This window comes from Anas acuta, chromosome Z, assembly GCF_963932015.1.
Source record: "Anas acuta chromosome Z, bAnaAcu1.1, whole genome shotgun sequence".
Classification (NCBI taxonomy): domain Eukaryota; kingdom Metazoa; phylum Chordata; class Aves; order Anseriformes; family Anatidae; genus Anas; species Anas acuta.
The window spans coordinates 11901895-11919518 of NC_089017.1; the positions used below are offsets into that span (position 1 = coordinate 11901895).

The 17624-nt window shown below is 38.6% G+C and overlaps 1 protein-coding gene across 5 annotated transcripts in view; it reads left to right on the forward strand.

The window, feature by feature from the left end:
* PARP8 (poly(ADP-ribose) polymerase family member 8) overlaps window positions 1-17624 on the forward strand; it is a 125266-nt gene that overhangs the window by 22140 nt on the left and 85502 nt on the right. Inside the window, exon 1 of one of the 5 annotated variants that reach the window (XM_068666672.1) lies at window positions 7715-7806. The exons of the other annotated variants lie outside the window; for them this stretch is intronic. Within the exon in view, the coding sequence (XP_068522773.1) occupies window positions 7772-7806 (35 nt within the window). The 5' untranslated portion in view covers window positions 7715-7771. Of the gene's footprint in view, window positions 1-7714; window positions 7807-17624 lie in introns of those variants that run through there. 5 annotated transcript variants of the gene reach the window in all.

Sequence of the window (17624 nt, forward strand, 5' to 3'; positions counted from 1 at the left end):
TCCTCTACTAAACCATATCACTAAGCTCTAAATCTAAACATTTTTTCAAGACCTCCAGGGTCTTGAAATGCAGTAATGTTGAAGACTGCCACGGGTACTTTTAAAAAACACTTTTGTGTCAAGTATTAATTAAGTTTCAGTTTTAAAATCTCTCTTTAAGACAAGCCCCTCTATGAATTCCAGCTAAACAACCTATTCTGATACTATGCAGTCTTCTAATATTGGCTGTGTAGTACGTACATGAAACTTAGCCATATATTCCTATACATAGCTTTTTGATAGATGATACTACAAGAGATTCAGTAGGTATAACTTAACAAATGATTCATCCTAAAAAGACACCTAGTAGAACGCTGTAGTAAAAAAAAAATGATTAAATGCATTGTTGAGGGTTTGTGAAAAGCAAAATCAAATCCATTCTACTCATGGTCTCATTGAGCTTGTCTTTGTTTGTTGATCTTGTTTCTGACAGATTTTTCTTGCCTTGCTGTTAAAAAATCAGTAGCCTCTGAAGTGAACCCAATTACCATCCCTGCATCTGGTAAAAATGACATTCTTCAGGGATTGTGGTCCCATGGAGATCTCAGACTAGTCTGTTGAAGTGAAGGGCTACCCTCTCTCTGCTACATGCTGTACTGAAACTAAGAACAATACATTCAAATCATTAATATCTATCCTTTTGTCAGAAAAAAATGTGTTTTCAGGCATGTAAATAGCCTAATTTTCAGAAGTGCTGAACTCCCACACTACATAGTGGTCTCAGTATTACCATGCACTGCGTGGCACTTTTCAAAAGCTTAGGGTTCTTTATGCAGGTGTATTTGTACGCACTGGTGTTTCAATGTTTCAGTAGCACAGAGCTGGGAAAAGTGCTTGAAGGTTTCTATAGAAAACATTTTCAGTAACTTCTTCTTTCTCTGCTTTCATCACATATTTTAACATATTAAGTACCTAAAAATAAACCTGTAGGCTGTCATTGTTAGTCTTAATGTGATAGGACAAATAATTTTAAAAGTGGAGTTCACTGTGACAAAATAAATTTAGATCACTTTTGTCTGTATTGGGACCAATGCCATTTCTGATTTTTCATGCTAGTCCCTAATAATTACCCATATTTTTCATCACTCATAAATAACGAGCTGAAGATACCTGTTGGCATCTTTCTTCCATGGACTACTTACTGTGCAGAATGTGAATTCTTATTTGAGTCAGAGTCAAATCACTCTGAGCCAAAACACCTACTTTAATAAGCTTGAGCAGCTGGAGGGAAAGCAAATTTTAAACTGCTGGGAGAGTTTAGTTTAGTTACAGATAAAACAGTTAGTTTAGTTACAGCTAAAAACGGGATGAAATGTGAATAAATCTAGAAAATGTCCAATATGCAGCTCCACCTTGGCATTAAATAAATCACACTTACGAGTACAGCTTTTAAGAATTAATGTCCTCCTTGATACAGGAGGTTGAAAAATTTTACGGATGTTTCATTTTAACTTGCCTCATCTGAGGAAAAGGAGCTCCTTTTAACAGAGTAAAATTGACTCATAAAGATAAGTCTGCTATCCTGTGCAGCAGAAGCTAGAAAAATCTCACTGAAAGAAGAGGGACTAAACAAGGTACAGAAATACATCTCCTTCCCATGCCTACCCCTGACAGAGCCTTCTGCATGCTCCAGATCTAAATGCCAGATTGCGTCCAGCCTATTTCTATGGGAGGAAGAGCAGGAAGGAGCCTTGCATCAGGACTGGGAACAATTGTTGCTTTTATGAGTCAGGCTTCTCCTGGGAGGACCCATTATATCGAGGGAGCTTTATATCAGACACTGTGTTCCCATACTACAGGGGTTAAACAACATCATAAATGCTTTTGGCATTGTCTAATCCAGTGGGAGTAAGTCACAGTCTTGTACATACTCACATAGGGTTAGTTCTCAAGGAGGAAACAATCATGGGTGGAGGCTGCGGGCTGAGCATCTTTCCATGAAAACAGAGTAGTGTTGTGAGCCCTGCAGAAAGGCTTTGGCTTTTCTTGGCTGTTGTAGAAGACCACAGCCCATCCTAGCTATCAGTACTGAGCTGAATCCCTTTGATGGAGTTCTTCCCAGGGAGACTCGTGTAGTGCTTAGCAGGAGCCTGTCTGGAGCAAAGAATTGAGGGCAAAGAGGAAGCTCAGAGAAACAAGCAAGCCCTCTGGATGTCTTCTTCCAGCCCCAAGGCAGTGATCAGAAATAAAAGAAGAAACAGCATGCCTCCTGTGTAATGAAATGTACTGTTTGCCAAAAAGGAGTGCAAAAAATGGTGATACGCCATCTGTAAAAAGAAGTATATAGTTGACAAACAAGTTCCTTTCAAACTGTGTAGCATTCTGCATTTTTCTCCTGTATTACATGTTGCCATCTTGAAATCTTGTTGCTTTAAATGAATGTTCCACTTTATGTTTCTAGGTAAGAATTTTTCATATTTCAAGAGCAAAGCTAGAAGGCAGGATAATTTTGCACTGCTCAACTGCGTGGTTTCTACCCAATAAGGTGTTTGTAACAGCATTTTCTCTCAAGTAGGAAAAATTGCCCATGGGTTAGACATGGTATTCCAGGTCATTAGCTTTTCTACAAATGATAGAATGCTTTATTTTAGGGTTGTTATTTTGTTGATTTGTTTTGTAGTTTTGCTCATTCTTATTCATTCTTTTTTCTTAATGTTTAAAAATTCATTTTTAATGTGAATTCTTACCCAATAATAATCATATCATTATGAAAGATAGGAAAATAATTAGGATGCTCTTCTGTCAGAGTAGGACCTGTGGTTCATACAGGTGTTAAGACCAGGAAGCACTTCCTTGTCTCAAATGTACTTGGTCAACTGCTTGATCTCAATTACAGCAGGGTAAATCCAGAGTAATTCCTCTCATGTGATGGGGCTCACTTGGGTCCACAGCGATACTGCCAAATTATTTATTTGTTCTTGATGATACGCCTAGTGAGCAGGAGTCCAGGTGACTTTTCAACTGGGGTGTCAGAAAGATCAGAGTTCTGTTTTAACACTGATATCCTTGCAGGTGTTCTCTCTCATATTTGAGTACCTTCCTGGATGGTGGGAGAGTTGCAGTTTATCCAAGGAAACAAAGCTTTCTTTCATACATTCTTGTCAAGCCACTGTCATGGCAAAATGCAAAGATAGAAGGCCAGTTGTCAAAACTATGCTGTTCTGTATCCTTTTCAGCTTTAGCATCTGAAAACCAGGTTGTCACAGTCCATCCTTAAGAATGTAATTTGCTAGGCCACATGAAAATCTCTTTACCTGTCATTCATTCAGAATGATTATTAGATCTTAAACTGAATCCCAAAATGTTTTCAGAGCTTTTTGTACACATAACCATTAGTTGAAACAGTTGCTGATTTCTTAAAGAGAACTGTTCTGTGAATACACCTAAAAGGATTGTATTAACTTAGTCTACATTAAAAATGTGCGAAATTACAAGTGTGAAAACTGGTCATTTCACTATATATTTGTTCAAAACAGTGGAAACATTAAAAAAAAAAGTTTTACCGTACTTCAGACAAAAAAAAAAAGACAACCTGCAAGTGTTAAAAACTTCTGGAAAACACACATTCAGTTAATGCTTTATAGCAGTTATGGATACTATCAGTAGTCTTACTGTATGGATAGATAATTACAAAAATTAATGTTTTCTACAGGTTGAATATGGTTCTATGAACATTACATCAAATCTTTGTACTTTGCCGTAGTTCTAATGAAGTTCCAACTGAAAACTGAGCTTACTAATTCTTGTCTTGTAAGAAGTTGTAAAGTTAGAGAATTATTTTCCTATGAAGATTTAACTGTCCTATACAGCAAGGCTTGTTAAGCTTGGTGTAAAATTTCATTAAGATTTTGTAGGCTTGAATGTTGAAAAAGGACTCATGTTTTATCAGTGGATGATGAGTAGACTGAAACTCGTCATATTTAGGTGGCAACAGGGGCAATGTAACCCTCTGTGGGAATCTCCTTGGACATGTACTAGTTTTGTTAACTCAGGCCAATAGAATTTTTAAAGTAGTTTAGTGTTGGTCTCTAGAGTATGAAGTGAAGAGTCACCATCATTAGCTTACAAAAGATGCAGTCTCTTGCCTTTAACTGGCTTGTGTGCACTTGCTTTTTAAAAATTTTTATTATTATTTAACTTTTATTTACAAGTATCTGTATAACATGAGAGCAGCAGAACATTGGGCATATATTTGTGCTTCCTAAACGTTCCCCATGCTAAATTTAGCTATTGAAGGAACTTTCAGAGCAAAGTTCAGCCTTCATTAAATGTGCCCTGCTTTTGTTACTGAAATAAAATTACACGGGATTAGCAGCCACCAGCTTAGTTCTTGTTAAGGTATTTTACTAGCTAATCTGTATCTGAAAGGACATCTACAATTCCATGTTTTGGATATTACATTTTGTTTGTTTCTTTGAATGTTTGTGTTTAGTATTCTTGCTCTTTGTACCAATTCATATATTTATTTTGGGTTTAACTAGAATAGTGAATCAAAAGAAGTACATCCTCCCTATGTACAACACTATAGGGAGTAGATGAATAGAAGACTTAAGGCTCTTTCTGTACCTGAATTTATATTATACTGATAAACTTTTATTTGTTTTACGTCATTCCTTTTGTTATATTGTTTCTGTGTTTAAACAACAATAAATAGATATTTAAAATACTGCTTCATAAAGGTATTACCATTTATTTAAGGCATAAAGAATTATATTCATCCTGTAGTTCTTCTAAAACCTGACCTTTGTCAAGGACAACAAACTCACATATATATGGAGTGTATCAACAGATATGGAGTGTAAATACCTTTTACATATAGCACTGCCTCGCTTCAAACCAGGCATGGATGTGTGGAAGGTACTGGCCTCCTAGTGTGCTAGTAAAGATTAGGCATTTGTTGTCTGCAAAGTGAGCAGGAACTGCAGCTACATGAGTAAGGATAAACATTTCAAAGGCTATCAATTTTACTTGTGGAGGACATAAACTGATCATCATTTAGGGTCAAGAAAAGCTTTTACCCTGGCTACTAAGTCTTTCCCCACATCCTCTGTTAATAAGGGCATAATCAGGCAAGAGCAGTGGGTCAGGTCTTTGACTAACTATCAAAGAAGGGCTCTGTGAAAAAATGGCATGTCTTCTGTGGCTTGGCAATTTCTAAAGCATGTCTCCAGCTTATTTCAGAGTATGTTACAGTTGTAGAGCTTTTGAGATCAGTTCTCAAAAACTGTTTGTCATAAAATTGTCATAAATTGCTGGCATTAATGAGCATTTTGTGATTGCTGTGGTTGCTTACAGCATATTCCCATCTGTATTTTGTCCCAAGTTATTCCTCTGTTGTACCTTACGTGATGTAACATTATACATATTCTCAGCTAATTTAAATTGACAAATTGCCATGGAATTCAGTAAAGTCATGCCAACTTATAGCAATGAGGAGCTGTCTATTATATTCATCTTGTTAAAGAATCTTAAATAGAGCAAAGTGGGGCAGATATGCCTGAACTGATAAAGAAGTTTACCACATGGTAAACACGTGTTCTCAGCAGTGTGGCATTAGAGCCGTAGGTCTGCGTGTGGTGTGACTGCATCAGCAAAAGCGCTGGCCAAGACTTTCCACTTGCAGTGCTAGGATGAGCTTGACAGAGCCCTTGCTGGTCTGTTTGCAATGAAATCGCTCCCACATGATCACTTTGTTCCAAGGAAAAGTCCTTTTCCCCAGAAAATACCATCTCTGCACTCCATCTTGAGAGATAATGATGACTTGAAACTGCGGAAGTTGGAGGTTTCACGCCAGTTCTGGCCATGTCATTTCCATTTTGGCTGTGCCACTGGCGAGCAGGGGCTCTATGCAGTTGTCTTCGCATTGCTTCCCAACTTGCCATTTTCCTCCCTTCTGTCTGCTAGCTTTTTGTTTTCCAGACTTGCTTTGCATGTTGATTTATTCTGACAATAACCATATCCATTGTGATCATACCGTTGGAGCAGAAAGATATGAATTAGTTGGTATTATTAACAGTACTAAGAAAGTTAACACAGAGCAGCTATAGATCTCATATCTTTCACTTCTCTTTATATTATATATATCCTGACATGCTTGTTTTGGTTCTTAGGAAGTTCCACCAGAATAACGAAGGATAAGACTGTTAACCAGAGAGATCACGTATTCATTGCTGTTCATTATTCTGGCTTTTGTCTCTAATCTGTGGGTGGATAGGAAAAAAAATTCGGTTGAAATAATTGCAGCTGCAGCTTGAGTAGTTGGCCGATTTTGATTTAAAAACCTTTCTAACTATGATTTCTGTTGTACCCAAGTGAGACTCAACAGAGATGTTTAGAAATAGTATGCATTTCAGGTCTTTCACTGTAGATGCTGCACACATATAAGAATGTATTTTAGCTTGAATCAATAATTGCTCTATGCTCTTAGGCATATTAGAAAAGGTTTTAAATAGGACTGCAGAGTAAATAAATTAGGTGTTGCTTTACTCTGTGTCCTTTTCCTCAGTTTCCAGGCTACTTACTCTTTAAAAAGCACGCTTTCTGGACCTTTGAGGTTATTTCTCCACTAACTTCTCTTTCAGTTCTGTCTCCCTTGGATATATTCTGATAATTTCCATCAGTAACACCACACAATTTGTTAGGTACCTGGTGCTGTTGTCACTCTGAACTTCCAGGGTGTTGAGTACTTGCTTTGGGAATCATTAAAACCTTCCTTTAATGCATTCATCCAGTAATGTAACTGATGTAGGGCAACTGTTTGCCCTCGGTGATGCTTTTTGAAGTTTTCCCTGGTTGGCTTCTGCTTTGTTCTGTACTGATTTATGTGACAGGTGAAAGCTGGTCCCTTTTCATGTCGCAGGCCAGTTGGCAGAGTTTCACTGGTGCGAGCCAGGCTCCTTGGGTATGTCGATGCTTTTTGAAAGGTGAGGCTTGAAGACCAGGTGTGCCTATTGGCACTGGGCCACTGCGGCCTGCACCACTGCACGTCCGAGCGACTGTTCTCTGCTGGTGCCAGCGCAAGCGCAACGTGTGACGGGCTGACAGATAGCCCAGCTCCTCGGCCCCGTGTGGTGGGAGTCAGCCAGGGGAAATAAATTGTGAAATACTTCAGTGAAGTAATGGCGGGGGGAGGAACACCCTTCCCTTGCCAGCTAGAGGACTGTCAGGCAAGCGGAAGCAGTTCTGTGAATTCGCTATCTGTGAAATTCGGAAAAAATAGGTTAAAGGTGGATCGCAGGCCTTACTTAGCGCTTTCTGGCGGGCTCTGAGTTCTTCAGGTTGAGCATAAAATATTTGCTGCTGGAGAGGAGCTAAGCAGAGAGTATTTCTTTTCCATTACCAATCTCATATCTTGTATGCAAACCTGCAGCGTATGCAGCCACTCCAGACCATATCAAAAATGTGCATGCATGTTGGTTTTAGATGTTGCCAGCTCCCTCTTTAGCATTCTGCCCCTTCTCAGAGGTTTTATAGCCCAGAATACTACATCAGTTGCGCTCCATAATAAGAATTTTCTTTTTCTTTCATTCTTTGAGTCAAATCTGTGCGCATTTTTATATGTACATGCAAATGAGTTTAACCCCTCAGGTTCCTGGTAAGTTGCCACAATGGCCAGAAGTGTGGCAGAGGTTCTGCACCATTGCCTTTGGGAGCAGTAACGTGTGACCATACGCAGCAGAGCCTTGTAACAGGAAGGGGTTTGCTGTTTCCTTTTCGTTGTCACTGTTGTTGCATGAAGGACTATAGAAGAGAAATCCGGAGGGAGTGGTAAGAAGAAAAAAAAAAAAAGCAGGGGTTTGGATTCATCTGGATTACAATGGTGCAAAGTGGAAGCAATGTCATAAATCTCTGTCGGGCTGTGGATGGAAAGGCATCTTTACTAAAGAGATTACGAGTTAAACAGTGAGGACAGGATAAGATGCTATTTGTTGCCATCCATCTACTTTCACCTATAATTAAAATACTTAAGAAGACAACAAGCACAATGTAAATAGCAGCCTCTTTTCATTATTTGTTTGCCTCTCTTTTGTCTGAGAGTTGTTAATCATTTATTTTTAATGCTAATGAATAATTCTTTAAAGAAGTTGAAGCTGGGTGTGTTAGGTATTATGGTAGTGTTACTTCCTTCAAAGATGTGTTGCCAGGTTTTGTTTCATTTTATTTTTAAGAGCTGAGGCTGATCAGTATCATGTCGTGTTCTAATATATATATGTTTTTAATTAATTAATTTACATATCTGGCTGACATGTATTCAAGGCTTAGCTGGATAAAACAGTGGTGCTGTTCTGTCTCTAGTATTTTGAAGTTCCTTGTTGGATTGCTACACATGGCTCTGCAGTGGTAGTAAGTTAACGGGGGACATTTGCAGCTACTAAATGAGAATCCTTTACTGCTCTCAAACTTCAGTGATTTCAGTGTCTAATGATACAATATGCTTGTGATCAACTAGATAATGTTCTCTAGTGAGAAATTATTAAATTGTGAGGTGAAGGCTGAGTGGCCTGGGGTGATTTTGAGACTTTCCTGCATAGATTATTTTTACTTCGAAGTCAATTGGTCAGAACTGCTGAATTTTTTATTGTTGTACTTGACAAGTTTCAGTAGATTATTGCATAAACATTTTTGTTTTGTTGCTGATTTGTATTCTGACTGAAATTACATACAAAAAAAGGTTTCTACATTTAGTCTGTTCCTCTTCACCTCAAGACTATGTAAATTGATGAGATGACATAAGCCTAATTAAAGAGAAAGTGCAGTATAAATTCCTTTATATGGTTGTATTTTGCAAGTATCATTCCACTAATTTCAGTTAGAGATGAATGGATTAACTGAGGCCAATATTTACATATTTGACCAAATTTCATTTGGAAATAATTTCACTTATGCTTTAAATTGCTTCGATTTGTTTTGCTATCTTAATACCTGTAGCTCCTGTCATCTTCATAAAGTTAAAGCTATGATACTGGTTTTATTTACAAATGAAGAACTTAAGCCCATCTATCTCTCTGGCCATTGTCTAGCTAACAGTCTTTAAACACTCCTCATACTTGCATTTTGTTTCCTTTTTAATGTAACTTGCATCAACATTGACCATTTCACATGGTCAGTGCCATAGTCAATAGAATTTTGAAAGAAGAATAGATGATCAGCAGACTGTCCATTGATTAGACTTGTGAGGGATTCTGCTTTTTCTGAGATTTTCTTCAGGATTCTTCAACACATACTATGCAATGTTTATCTTGCTGGCATTAGCATATGTTCATAGTTATGATGGGACATTGTGTCACTGTACTTTCAGCTTTCATTATTTCCTAACCAACTACTGCACAGTTAAAATAATAAAATAACACATGATACTGCAGAGGTGTCCTGAGAAACAGTTTAGTGAAAACACTCATCTTTAAGAATAAAATCTAAGAATTTGATCTAGTGGATGGCATCCCTGCCCGTGGCAGGGGGATTGGAACTAGATGATCTTCTAGCCCAAACCATTCTGTGATTCTATGAACTTTATTTTCTGTTGAAAGTGAAGATAGATGAACACATTGAGTGAATACCAGTGTTTTAGTAAGAGTGAAGTGTGGTGTTTCTATCAGAGAAGCCTATGCTTTTTGACCTTTTGAGCCATTCTCAAAATATCTGTGGAATGAAGTTTATTCATTTCTTATAGCACATGCATCACAACACGTACTTGGCTTTGTGTCTGGTTTCCTGTGTATTGGAGCTGCCAGTGTTGAGAGCCAGCTCCAAGGATGCTGAGAGTAGGCTTTTTCAAGCCTCAGCAAATGAAGAGGAAATGTCCTAAGGTAGCTAGCTCATAGAAGAAGCTGCCAGGCTTATGATGGGACATGCACTCTCAGGGAATTTAGGTACTTACTTCCTGTCTAGTGTCGTGAAGCATTAGGTATCTGCACTAGCCTTTTCATTCCAAAATGTCACTAAATGTTTGGTGGCAGTGGTTCCCTTTCCTTTGCAGCATTGGTGGGGCAGAACCCCTCTGGGAACACGTTGCTGCTCTCATGCCCAAGGTAGCAGTACTACCAGGATGCTCAGCTGTGAGACTTGACAGACCCTCCAGTCCTGCCTTTAGGCTGCTCTGGCCTAAAACCAGAGCCAGGGCCGCTGGAGGAACCTGGTGCCTAAAGCTGCCTTAAAACCCATGCGTTGTCCAAGGCCCATTTTGTTTGCTGTTTTATCTCTAAAGGTTTCTAAAGTTTTGTCTCACGAGCCCTAATTCTTTCTGTATGGCCATGACTAATTGTGTAAGGCTGCTTGGACACAGGCAGCTCTGGTCAGGTTCTGGAGCAGAAATGTAGGTGCTTAGGAGACACGGCTGGTTAGCAGCATAGATATCAAAAGACTTTTTAATGAGCATTCAATTTTCTGTCTCCTGGGTCAGCTAATGAGTTCCTTTTGTGAAGTGAAACTCATCTGATGTCAGTTGACATAGCTTCATGTATTTTTCAATGGAATTTTCCTCTATATCCATCTTTTAATACAAAGCAGTTGTAAGATTCTTGCTTTACTGTGGTCTTTTGAGTAAAGTGACAGCTGCAGTTCCAGCATACCGTCTGTGTGAGATTTGGGAGCCACTGAATTGTGAAGGATACATCAGGCCCCTGACATCTAGGATATATTCCACCAGTAAAAAGAAATAACAGCTTATTTTGTTTCACTGGTAAAGTCAGTGTATTCTGATCCGTAAATAAACACATCTCAGTCTTACAACTTAACCTCAAACTGCCTTGGTGCAACATGTTTTTTTAACCTATTTCTACTGTCCCATGTTCTCCTTCTTGAGATGATAGTCTCAAAAAAAGTTAGTGATAATAGGGTACTAGCTTTAGATTCTCTTTCACAGATGGGCATATGAAATGGTATATGGATGTATGAGATGGGTATATGAAATAATCTAATCCAGTCATGAGCTTAGGAATTGTACAGTATGAATGAATGTACTTGCATTCAGGTATTTGAAGTGTTCAAGGTATTTATGGCATAGTGTGAAGTGACATATAGTTGTATCAGTGCAGACATCTGCAGATTTAAAAAATGAGAAATTCTGTTAGGTCAGTTTTAAAACAATATGATCATGCAAATCCTGCCCTAATGTACCTTTGGTATTGTCTCACAACTAAAGGAATGCTGTTGTCACATTTCATTATGAAGTCTAAAATTCAGAAGTTTAGTGACATTAGAAGATGTCACTGGATTCATGGGAGTGCTCTGGGGCACTGTGGGAATAATGCTCTCCCACTGTCCCATGTCCAGCTTCATGCCTTCGAGTAGCTGACTCAGGCCATAGATCACCCTGAATACATGAAAACCTGTATCCTCAGATGGATGTGCTGCACTTTTTGCCTGCAGTCAGAGCCAGAAATGGTGTAGAGAAGGACATGATAAGAAGAGACAGAGGTGGAGAAACTGTTGGAGAATGGGGAGCAGAAGATGGCTGGGTGCTGACAGAAGGACAAAGGGAGCAACAAAGAGATGCCCACATGTGTGTTTGGAAGGGGAAATGGAAAGACAGGTGTGAGAGCTAGAGTCAGAAAGAAAGCACTGACATTAAGAACATGTGAGAAAAGGTCTGAAAAAAAGAAACACTCTTGAGAAAGATGGAAATGATTTTAAAATGCATTATATTCTGTATAAATGTACCATTCCATACCAGAATAGTTAAAAGAGGATAGGAAGGGGAGTAAAAGGAAAAGCACATTTTGTTGCTGTATTCATAGGGACAAAATAGACTACAGGAAAAAAAAAAACAAAAAACAACAAAACAAAACAACAACAAAAAAACTTAAACCCCTTAGAGCAGTATTTAACTGTATATATATTCTGTGCAGCTGTGTGGAATAAGGCAGGTTTTCTCAGTGTGCATTTTGGACAGAAGTCTATATGCATGTCTATTATCTATATGTAATAAGATAATGTTGGTACGAAGGCCTCTTTCTTGCCAAAAGGTTCAAGAACCATTAAGTTCTTGATCCAAAGCATCATGCCTTCAGGTCTTACAAAATACATGTATGCTCTTTTGATACGGGTAGAAAGCATATTTTCTCTTAGTCTTAGAAATAATTGGCCCATTTAAGATTTTACTTTAAAAAAAAAAAAAGGGATAGATACCCTGTTTGTGAAACTGCCTCTAAAACAGCACGGTTTGACAGAATTGTAGGACATTCTTAATAGTGTCCGTAAGATGTAGCATGATCAGATTCAAATTTGGCTTTAAACTCATTTGTGTCTCTGTGACCTATGAGTTTGATTGCAAACTGTAACAGCAAACATTAGATCTAACTTCTGGAAGAACTAGCATTTTTATTTCAGACAAACAAATTAAAACTGTGTTAATTATGGAATACTTTTTGGATGTGTATGACCTAAGTTTCTTATTAAAATACTTCTGTCTGCAGTCTGGAAACTAAATATGTACGCACTTGTATGCATAAAGATGGAGAGGTTTGTAACATCTGTCTAATTGTCAGTGGGATTTTAAATATGGATTGCAATCCTGATTCACATAAATTTACTCATAAAAAAGTTACAGGGGAGGATACTGAGATGGAATCAAAATGAAGCCTGCAGAAGTACATGGGGATGGTGGTAGATACAGTTATTGGCAGGAGCAGCAATGAGGCATGGATCTGGTGCTGGTAGTTCCACATTTTCAAAGCAGCGCTCATGATATTCCAAAAGCAAAAACTGAAGACAAGACTTGGCATCATCAGCTAAAATCATCAATGCTCTTCTAAGTTCCTTTTAAACTAGAGAAGTACACTATTGTTGGGACCTGCATGAGTTAAAATGGAGTAGAGAGAGAAGAAAAGTGTAATCTGGATGGATTTGAAGATTTACAGAAATGTTTGAAGTCATATTGCTACAAGGAATCAAAGTGCACAGCAAGAAGTGAAAGCTCCCAGGGCAGACTGTTATGACCTGAGTCAAAACATTGTACCATACTTTCATACTGGTAACTCAAGAAATATCTAACATACAGTGTATGAGAATGTGTCAGTCTGCATTGACATTGGCGTTTATGTGATTTTTTTCCCCCAAAGAAAGAAGGAAATAAGTTGCTAATTATTTTGCAGCTCAGCAAGTTCCTTTCTCCCCTCAGTAATGGCCTTTAAATAGCGAACAATTTCCTTTGAAATTAATAAAGTTTGATGGAAGTATAACCAAGCAAAAAAAGAAGAAACTCATTTTCTTTTAATTTTCCTGTATGCTTCCTTTCCCACATCTTACACTGTAGATCACTTTGATCCTAAGTTATAACAATGCTTACCTACCTGGATTTGCATAAAATCTGTAAAAATGTTTTCAAGTGTAATTGAAGCATGTTAAATATTTGTATACATTCCTAAGATTGCCTTAATTACCTCGTGTTTTGCATAGGTGTAGCCACAAAATCTGAATGAAACAAAGGTCACCTTTGGGAAAGCAACAGAAATCAGAGGTACTTTTCATGGTTCAGGGAAATGAAGTCAGGTCAGGATAGCACTCTGCACTTTATTCTTTAGAGGGTTTATTTATCTGGCCAAAAGCTATTTTGCCTTCACTGATTCACTTTAAAATAAACCTTCAAGCATGTCTGTCTGACAGACGTAGAGAAAATATGTCTGAGGTAGAATCTGATTTAATTCAAATCTTCCTTTTTAATTTAAGACTTCTGGTAGCAATGGGAACTCAGAAATATTCAATGGACCTGAAAGAAAGATGAATGACATTTTTATGGTGCCGTTTATTTAATCCATCAGTGCTGAGACACTTTAAAATTAAAATATATAGTCCCATTAACTGTTTTTTACTATATACATTCTTTAAAGAAGAGTGTCTGATGCATGCTTTTAGAGCATCATGGGGCTGTGGGTTACAGCCTGTCATCTGTGTGCTCTCTGGAGATGGCATTGGGAACATCAGCTGTCTAACTCCCATTCTGTGAAGAGTTTCCTCTTTTCTGAAAGAGGAGTAATATTTATGCACATGGCTGCTGCCAATGCTGTTTCTTAACAGCATATCTCCAAAGTGTTTCATTAAGATCTGCTGAACCTGCATGACCGCCCATGTCTGTAAGGAGTCGCATGTGGAGGCAGAGCAGCTGCTCTGTGTTTCTGCTATGCAGATCTGATGTATCTGCATGGTGGGACGTACTCAGGTTCGTAAGACTCTGCTGTCTTGCACAGAAGCCCATATGTGTAACCAAATACTCTTTGTATCAAAGTTTAGACTCTCCTAATTTTGTTCCCATTTGAGCATAAGGCCTCAGATTTTGCTGTGAAGTGACCTCAGTCTAACTTTGATTATGTAATTTCTGTAGATATATAACACAATAATCTGTAGATATTTTTCTAAGGAACACGTGGCTCTTCCATACAATGTAGCCCTTGATAATGGATAGTCCCCCCCTTGTGAGAAGTTTTTCTACTCCCCTGCCTTTTGCATAGAAGGCATTTTGTGTTGTGAGTGTTCTTTTGGGTGTGTTAGGAACGCCTTGTCTGACAGGAAGGGGTTACCACCTATCCTAAAGACACTCCGAGTGTGAATTCAGTTTACCTGCCCTAGGGAAGTTAGATCTTCCCAGGTGAGTGTTTTGTCCTTGGCTTTGATGTAGATCTCAACCTGGCAATTCGTGTTTTTTTTTGACAAAGCACTGTTGTGAGAGCAGCGACTAATAGGTCTCTGCAGCTAGATCCCAATCTTTCAGAGAACCAAAGCAATTCCTGGGGGAATGCAAGTTTTGGGGAATGCACTTTGTATCATTAGAGGCTTTTTAAAAGCAGGTCAGGCTCACCGCCTTGATCTCCTGGCAGATGTGAAGCAGTGGGGGCGGCAGTGAGGGAAGGGTGAAGAGTGGAAGACACAGCAAGCTGAGCTGCAGGGCCGTGGTTACCCCTGCCTCCTCCTGGGGGGGTGAGCCCTCTGTGCTCAGCAGGTTTGGGCCATGTAAACTACAGCTTCCACGTTTCATTGAATTTTGTAGAGGCTAATGTTTTTTTCCTCAGTGTGCTCTCTGAGTATAGGTGCTCTGTTGTTAACCTTCCAGGCCAGGGACCGTGTCCCCTGAAGGCCCCAGGCCTCAGGTTCTGTGCTGCTTTATACTGTTTTTTTCCAGAGCTTCACCTCCAAGATGGATTGATGCTTTAACAAGTACCTATTGATTGAGAGGTAACGTAAACAAGTAGGAGGGTAGGTTCAACATGGGTTTCTTGTCTCAGTTTTGCATAACTTAGCCTATATGACAAATGTAGGTTCCCCGGTTTATTTTTTTTTGCTGCTGTGGCACATCCTATGACCATGCGTCAGGGACTCTGTGCCGACTCTTGTCTGTGTAAACCACTTCCCAAGAACCCAGGTTAATTCCCAAATCTGAGGTCTGCCTGCCTGCTAGGAAAGCCCCATTGCAGCTTGGCACTGCTGTCTGTGTGTCTTTCTCCTCAGCCCTCCAATGACTGCAAAAGGCAGCATTAGGGCCTGGACTCCTTTTCTGTTGCTGTGGAAGTGATTGATCTCCAAACTTAACACAGAAAAGCCATTATTGTGCTGAAGTAACTGTACTCATTACTTGCTTGCTCTTATTTTTTTTTTTTTTTGTGTGTGTATCTTTACCTGACAAATCACTAGTTGTTATTTCTGTTCTTTTTAATGGAAGGAACACAGCTCAATACACCATGAGAGTGAAAAGCAGCTGTTAAACACAAAAATAGAGGCAGTTCATAAAAGCAAAACAGAATTCATGTTTTGTGTATACAGATTCACCCACGACAATACAGATAGCATTTTCAAGTTTTGCTTGTGCTTTTTTCTTCTTCTCTCTGTATTGATCATTCTTAACAAAGTTTGAACACTGCTGTAAATTTTTTTTGTCACGCTTTTAGTTGTATGTGCATGTTTATCTGCAAAAAATACATGTTTCAGGTGCCTGAGGCAAATAGTCTTTTGTTCTAAGTCCTTCCTCTCTTGCATGTCACTTTCTGCTGTCCTTAATAATAAAATAAGTATATTTTTTTTTTGTCCCTGAATGTGGACTTGAAATCTGGAGTAGAAAGGGGGAGAATGCATCTAGTATTATGCAATTTTCATCTCCTCCAATTGTAATGGCAGCCATCTCACACAGCAAACCCTGCACACAATAATCACACAGTCTCTATGTGTGAAGGCAAGAAAGGAAGTCTGACATACTTGAGAGGGAAGATGCTACATCTATATGCTCATTGCACTTTTGGAGAAGAAAATGATCAATTTTAGAGGAATTACTGCATGGATAGGACCTCCTAGTATGTTGCTAGAACTAATCTGATAAGCATAGAAGGTCTTTTGAAAGGCTTCTTTTTTTTATATGCATAATTGTTTGCATAGTGACATCACAATAGAGATTTGGCAGGAAGGTTAATGTGTTTTAAGCACTCTTTTGTGTTATACAGCGTTCAACTGTGTGCAAAAACTGAAAATGCTAGGTTATTTTTCATTTTTTTGTGCTTCTCAGCTGTCATGTTCTTAATCTTTATACGGGCATAGAAAAAAATGATCAATGTGGTGAGTTCAGCTTGCTGCAGTACGTATGTATGACTTCTGTGCCTATGAAAAGAAGTCTACAGTACACATCTGAAATTCAGAAAGCATTGTTTGAACTAGTCTTCTAGTATCTCCATTTCAACACTATTTCATGGGAATAATGTAATTTCACTTCATAGCGGTATTCTAATATTAATTAGTTCGTAGTGCTTTATCAATACTAAATCAGAACTGTCAAATCATCATTCCATATCCAAAGTTCAGGCAGCAGGAGCACTAGCAGTTTCAACACCGGATGATCTCTGATCCTACTGCTGAACTGTGTGTGCTTGTTTGCTAAGGCTAACATGAAAACTATACAGTAAACCATTTATCTGCCTAGCAAACTTCATGGTGTTTTTTTTTTTCTTTTTTTATTTTTTTCTTTTTTTTCTTTTATTGCCTTTGCTTGTACAACATTTACATTTCCTTTTTCCTTGAACTACATATACAGTTGGTACTTTAAGTCTTTGTGTATATATACCTGAGGACTTAACATTTTCAGTGCTTAGCTTTTGCATGATTTGCAAGAAGAGAATTTCACAGTTTATGCTTGTGGCCATGCTAGTTATTTCCTTGGGAGCTTTGACATCCCTTGATATAACTGACAGCTTTTCATTATAGTTTTGGGACTAAATGAGAAAAATGTCTTAATAACCAGTATGGTCTCTCATGTGTACAACCATCCGGATCTGAAAATTTAAGTCAGATGATACAAATTCAAGGGTGAAATGAGTGAAACATGCAGCTGCTCAGTTCCAGAGTGTAGTTCCTCATTGTACTTAATGTAATCTAGCCGCAGACTGTTGCCCAAAGGCAGCTTTTTGATCGCCCTCTGGTAAAGCGGGATATGTGGCTATATTAATATGTCCTCCCTTACATCAGTGAGTTGATTTCTTAGAAGACAGATGGTTATGGCTTGCACAATCTTTAGATGCAGCACAGGTGAGACAGTGCAGTGGGTTGCTGAATTTTGGGGGGGGGGGGAGGGGGGGGAAGAAAGGGATGTAATTCTTTTTTTGGTGGCAGTCCAG